We start from the raw sequence: 7060 nt of genomic DNA, 5'->3' as shown, positions 1-7060 counted from the left end.
GGTAGAAGATGGAAGTCATACTCGACAGAGTCCACCACCACCGTGTGTCCTGCATTGTTACCACCCTGCAGAGAGGGACACAGAGGGAGAGTCAGAGAGAGAAGACATCCAACATTATGAAACAAATCACCACAATGTGAAAGGCTATAGCCTTGCTTATCAAGACTTAATATTGGACATACAGCAGAAGCACGTCAACATTTCACCCATATTTGTACAGTTTCATAATAGTACAGATAATGTGGTTTGGCCTCTAGTCTCTGACCCTGGAACTCAGACACAGATATCAGAAGAGCCCATTCAGACACTGACAACCTAGCGCCTATTGACGATGATAAAACTCCACTGGCCAGAAGATGCTCTAAACGTTGACATGCATTGCTTACTGTAGGGTTTCAGAAACATAAGAAAAGTCTCATATCGGCGAGAATGAAGTCAAAAACAAAAAATTGTTAAATTATTACACACCTTTATAGGGTTCCCACACAGCCATATTTCCATGTTACATTGATTCTAGAGCCAATTGGCCTCTAAAAAGAACATCGTGCATTCGGAACGTATTCCGACCCCTTTAAAATGTCCGTTACATTACAACCTTACCCTAAAATGGATTAAATCGGACCTCCCGATTTGCGCAGCAGTCTAAGGCACTGCATTGCTTAAGGCGTCACTAGAGACCCGGGTTCAATCCCAGGATGTGTCACAACAGTCCGTGACTCCCATTGGGCGGTGCACAATTGGACCAGCATCGTCCGGGTTGGGGAGGGTTTCATTGGCATACGGGGGGAGAAGCAAGGTTTGGTGGGTCATGTTTGAGGAAGCATGACTTGCCTCTCGAGCCCGTTGGAAAGTTGCAGCGATAAGATAGAGGAAAAGTAAAATACAAAAAAAAAAAAGTTCAAGCGAAAAACGGGTGTAGATTTGAGTAGATTTATGAGACTCCAAATTGAGCTCAGGCACTTCCTGTTTCCATTCATCCTTGAGATGCTTCTACAACTTGAAGTACCCCTGTGGTAAATTAAACTGATTGGGGAAGGGTACCAAAACATTTCTGCAGCATTGAAGGTCCTGAAGAACAGTGGCATCCATCATTCTTAAAATGGAAGAAGTTTGAAACCACCAAGACTCTTCCTAGAGCTGGACGCCCAGTCAAACTGGGCAATCGGGGGAGAAGGGCCTTGGTCAGGAAGGTGACCAAGAACGAGATGGTCAATCTGACAGAGCTCCTCTGTGGAGATGGGAGAATCTTCCAAAAGGACACCGACGCTGCAGGACCACCAATCAGGCCTTTATGGTAGAGTGGCCAGACGGAAGCTACTCCTCAGTAAAAAGGCACATGGCATCACGCTCGGGAGTTTGCCAAAAAGGCACCTAAAGACTGACATTGAGAAAGAAGATTATCTGGTCTGATGAAACCAAGATTGAACTCTTTGGCCTGAATGCCAAGTGTCACATCTGGAGGAAACCTGGCACCATCCCTACAGTGAAGCATGGTGGTGGCAGAATCATGCAGTGGGGCTGTTTTTCAGCAGCGGGACTGGGAGACTAGTCAGGATCAAGGCAAAGATGAACAGAGCAAAGTACTGAGAGGTCCTTGATGAAAACCTGCTCCAGAGCACTCTGGACCTCAGAAGGTGAACCTCCACCCCAGTCTAACAGGACAATGACCTTAAGCACACAGCCAAGACAATGCAGGAGTGGGTTCGGGACAAGTCTGACTATCCTTGAGTGGCCCAGCTAGAGACCGGACTTGAACATCTCTGGCGAGACCTGAAAATAGCTGTCCCCATCCAACCTGACAGAGCTTGAGAGGACCTGCAGAGAAGTATGGGAGAAACTCCCAAATACAGGTGTGCCAAGCTTGAAGCATCATACCCAAGAAGACTCGAGTATGTAATTGCTACAAAAGGCACTTCAGCAAAGTACTGAGTAAAGAGCCTGAATTATGTAAATGTCATGTAAATGTGCAAAAATGTCTAAAAACCTGTTTTTGCTTTGTCATTATGGGGTATTGTGTGTAGATTAAGATGTTTTCCTCTAATCAATCTTAGAAATCGCAGTAGCCTAACAAAATGTGGAAAACGGCAACGGGTCTGAATACTTTCTGAATGCACTGCATCTACCTCAAATACCTTATGATCGATCCTGACGCCTAGTCACTTTACCATGCCTTCATGTGCATATCTACCTTAAATACCTCAACCCTGCACATTGATCTGGTACTCCCTGCATGCACCGTGCATAAAACATGCTCTTTCAATGACAGCTTTCACCTGGTAAGTCTATGATCCCCTATTGATATCACTTGTAGATGAAGCACAGGAGACGGATTAAAAATCCTTCATTAACCTTTGAGACATGGATTGTGTATATGTGCAATTCAGAGGGTGAATGGGCAAGAGAACACATTTAAGTGCCTTTGAAAGGGGTACGGTAGTAGGTGCCAGGCGCACCGGTTTGTGTCAACACAGTTCACACTCAGTTTCCTGTGTGTATCAAGTAAGGAACGCTGTCGACACCTTGTAGAGTCCACGCCCCGACGAATTGAGGCCATTCGGGGGGCCAAAGGTCACAACTCAATTTTAGGAAGGCGTTCTTAATAACTTCCAAGGATTGGACCCTTTCAATTTGCACCTAAAATGACATACCCAAATCCAACTGCCTGTAGCCCAGGACTTCAAGCAAGGATATGCATATTCTTGATACGAATGGAAAGGAAATACAAAAAAATTAAACACTGGAAGTTTGTGGAAATGTGAAATTACTATAGGGGAACATAACATTAGATCTGGTAAAAGATACAGTGATGGGTGTTAAAAAATTAGAACCCAGTTCCTACATTTGAATATAAAAATGTATTTCATCAACCAAAACTATGCTACATTTTATCTCTGGGACCCTGAGAATCACAAATCAGAGCAAGAGTAAGTAATTTCACCTTCAGAGGTGAATGTATCAAACCAGTTGCCATGGTAAGTTTGTTGTGCACTCTTCAAACAGCATGGTATTTTTTCACTGTAATAGCTACTGTAAATTGGACAGTGCAGTTAGATAACCAAGAATTGTTTAACAAATCAAGGCTATGCCATTGCACAGCCTTCTACAAGCAAGTGAGGTTACTACCCCTTTGAAGATCGTGCTCCATTATAATTTAACCAGTTGATATTACCGTTTCAATATTTGAATCTTAAAATGGCACATCTTTGATGTATACTAAATTGCCTCATTATTTATGTTATCTGTAACGGTTATCATAAATTAGGCATTGATGCTCAAAGTTGGCATATAGATAAACACTTAAAATATGTACCGGTGCTGCCCTTGTTCTAGCAATTTTCTTTTTTACAGCTTTGTGTTTTACATTGAGTACCTGGCAGAAAAAAAAGGATAGTACCGGAACAGTCAAAAAAGCTCAAATACCTATCATAAGCTTCCTAGGGCTGCCTGAATAAATAACTTAGGTTGTTTAATAGCTCATAATGGCAGTGGTGGAAAGGGTACCATGTCGTGCAGCCCTAATAACAGCTACGTTAGGTGTTTACCATTCACATCGATGGAGTTGTAATAGAGAGCATCGAGAGCTTCAAGTTCCTTCTTGTCCACATTACTAAGGACCTATCATTATCCAAACACACCAACATAGTCGTGAAGAGGGCAAGACAACACCTCTTCCCCCTCAGGAAGCTGAAAAGATTTGGCATGGGGCCTTAGATCATCAAAGTTATACAGCTGCATCCCTGGTGGGTATGGCTACTGCTTGAACCATTCATCAAGTGGCAACCCGGACTATTAGCGTTGACGCCCTTTGTTTTTTGCACAGATTATCTTGAAGCTACCTCGTACCTCTGCACATTGACTCAGTACCGGTATTCCTTTTATATAGCCTCATTGTGATTTTATTGTCTTACCATTTCCTTTCTTTGACTCTGCATTGTTGGGAAAGGGCTCATAAGTAAGAATTTCATGTTTAATTCAGAGCATGTGACTTTGTCAAAGTAAAACTGTGAAAACAGACTGAATTCAGTCTACACAAGGTAGACGCCATGGTTGTGGTAATCACTCAACCCATAGGCTTAGCTAGGTGGCTTGCCAATATATAGTATCTTTATTGACAGCCAAATCTAACTTGCATAGACATGATTCAACTTTGGTCAGATGCATTAACTGCTGTCTTCAGACATTCCATCATGCTTTTGATACTTCAACGGCAAGTGAGAAGGTACACAAAAAGCACTTGCTCGCATATACAGTACCTTCAACAGTACTAGGAGTTTGAATCACCTTGCAATGCCAGACTGTACCAACAAGACATGGTAAGACCAGGCTCTGGTATTAGGGTTGTGTAATATGAATGTACACTGAACAAAATATAAACATGCAACAATTGCAAATATTTTGTTACGTTATAAGAACTGTAAGGAAATCAGTACATTTTAAAAAATTAGGCCCCACAAAAGGCTTTATTACATACAGAAATACGCATTGTGTTGTGTGACAAAACAGCACATTTTAGAGAGGGCTCTTGTTGTCCACAGCACAGGGTGCACATGTGTAATGATCATGCTGCTACTTGATATGCCACAGCCATCAGGTGGATGGATTATCTTGGCAACAGAGTAATGCTCACTAACAGGAATGTAAACAAATTTGTGCACAGAATGAGAAAAATAAGCTTTTGTACATATGGGACATTTTGGGGACCTTTTATTTCAACTCATGAAACATGGGACCAGCACTTCACATGATGCATTTATATTTGTGTTCAGTGTAGCTAGCTGGCTATTAGTGATTGGGGGGGGTCGTTAGTTACATATCGATTTCTTTATGATATATCGTTTTGACAACGAAATATGTTTGCACTAGTTGACTGCACCTGCACAAAAACTCATTTTTTTGTCATATTTTTTAAATAGGGAGCCAATTTGTTTTCAGCTCTTATTTCCATGACTGATCAAAACTCGTTCTCATGGCTCTCGTCTCTTCCCAGCGCTAAGATGCTTTAGAATTCAATGTGACATTAGCAATACAGTGCAGAGTTAAATTGTCAATGCTGAATGTCTATTGGGTTGCTCGAGTAGCTAACCACACCAATTTAACTAACGTTAGTTTACCAATTGGGCCATTCATGAAACCATTAAAATACCATGGCAGTAATGATTTTAAAACTAAAACATGTCATTTAGAACTATAACAAAATATAATAAAGACAAGTGTTCTCTACCTTGCACAAAGAGTAATTTCAACATAGGAATTTATTATTTTTGGTAAAAAATGGATGTTCTACTAGATGTTAATTTGTTTTCAAATGACTGAATATTCATGTATAATAATGAAAACAAATATTGGAAAAATTAAGTGTCTGAACATTTGAAGGACTTTACACACCGATAATTTTAAATAAAGTTTGATTTTGAATGAAGCAACACAACTGCCAGTACCTTCAAGATGGCTACCAGGTAAGCAGATCTCTATATTTCTCCAGTTAACCTTTTAAGGTATAGGGGGCAGCATTTTCACTTTTGGATAAATAGCGTGCCCAATTTCAACTTCCTGCTACTCATGCCAGGAATATAAGATATGCATATTATTAGTAGATGTGGATAGAAAACACTGAAGTTTCTAAAACTGTTTGAATCATGTCTGTGAGTATAACAGAACTTATGTAGCAGGCAAAACCGAGGACTAACTGTTCAGATTTTTATTTATTTTTTTGCCTCTGACTGCTCCCTCAGTTGTCTTTGCCAAGGGATATTTGATAGGAACCATTTTTCAGTTCCTACCACTTCCACTGGATGTCAGTCGTTGGAATTTGGTTGAGGTTATTCATTTGTGCAACAAAGAAGCAGCACATCCTGGAACAACGTTACACTATTGAGAGTTGCGCAAGACGTAAAAAAAGGAGCATGGTTTGTTTACTTGCTGCATTGAATACAGATTGCCACGTCTACAATTTGATCGATTATTAACGTTTAAAAATACCTAAAGTTGTATTACAAAAGTAGTTTAAATATTTTGGCAAAGTTTATAGGCAACTTTTGAAATGTTTTGTAGTGACGTTGTGTTTTTGTAAGCTGTTTTTTTCTGGATCAAACACGCTTTCTAAATGGACATTTTGGGTATATATGGACAGAATGAATCAGAAAAAAACAGACCAATTGTGATGTTTATGGGACATATTGGAGTGCCAACAAAAGAAGCTCGTCAAAGGTAATGCATGTTTTATATTTTATTTCAGCGTTTTGTATAGCGCCTGCAGGTTTAAAATATGCTACCCTCTTTATTGACATTGTGCCATCATCAGATAATAGCTTCTTAATGATTTCGCCAAAAAGCATTTTAAAATCTGACATGTTGGCTGGATTCACAAAGAGTGTAGCTTTAATTGAGTACGGTTCCTCAACCTTCGCAACACCATTCAAATCAAAGTTTGTCACGTGCGCCAAATACCACAGGTATTACCTTACAGCGAAATGCTTACTTACAGGATCTAACCAATGGTGCGAAAAAAAAGGTGTGTGTGTGTAGGTAAGTAAAGAAATAAAACAGTAAAAAGAAAAAAATAGTAGCAAGGCTATATACAGACACCTGTTAGACAGGCTTATTGAGGTAGTATGTACATGTAGATATTGTTAAAGTGACTATGCATACAGTGGGGCAAAAAAGCATTTAGTCAGCCACCAATTGTGCAAGTTCTCCCACTTAAATATGAGAGAGGCCTGTAATTTTCATCATAGGTACACTTCAACTATGACAGACAAGATTAGAAAAAAAATCCAGAAAATCCCACTGTCCCATTTATGAATTTATTTCCAAATTATGGTGGAAAATAAGTATTTGGTCACCTACAAACAAGCAAGATTTCTGGCTCTCACGAACCTGTAACTTTTTATTTAAGAGGCTCCTCTGTCCTCCACTCGTTACCTGTATTAATGGCACCCGTTTGAACTTGTTATCAGTATAAAAGACGCCTTTCCACAACCTCAAACAGTCACACTCCAAACTCCACTATGGCCAAGACCAAAGAGCTGTCAAAGGACACCAGAAACAAAATTGTAGACCT

General features: G+C 40.1%; 1 protein-coding gene and 1 long non-coding RNA gene across 8 annotated transcripts in view; one reads left to right on the top strand and one right to left on the bottom strand.

The window, feature by feature from the left end:
* Nucleotides 1-7060, top strand: part of LOC149972614 (uncharacterized) — a 337364-nt gene that overhangs the window by 147796 nt on the left and 182508 nt on the right. The gene's annotated exons all lie outside the window — the stretch shown is intronic.
* LOC110502989 (adenylosuccinate synthetase isozyme 2) overlaps nucleotides 1-7060 on the bottom strand; it is a 35271-nt gene that overhangs the window by 21199 nt on the left and 7012 nt on the right. For all 7 annotated transcript variants that reach the window (XR_016491154.1, XM_090217542.1, XM_021581351.3 and 4 more), the window contains exon 2: nucleotides 1-65. This exon is cut by the window's left edge and continues 38 nt beyond it. Coding sequence is in view for 4 of the 7 variants with exons in the window: in XM_090217542.1 (XP_090073668.1) it covers nucleotides 1-65 (65 nt within the window). In the remaining 3 variants the exon portion in view is untranslated. The remainder of the gene's footprint in view (nucleotides 66-7060) is intronic.

Source organism: Oncorhynchus mykiss, chromosome 23 (genome assembly GCF_057628025.1).
Source record: "Oncorhynchus mykiss isolate SJ-2025 chromosome 23, ASM5762802v1, whole genome shotgun sequence".
Classification (NCBI taxonomy): domain Eukaryota; kingdom Metazoa; phylum Chordata; class Actinopteri; order Salmoniformes; family Salmonidae; genus Oncorhynchus; species Oncorhynchus mykiss.
Note: the sequence above shows the minus strand (reverse complement) of the source record. Positions and strands in the feature narration are given on the sequence as shown.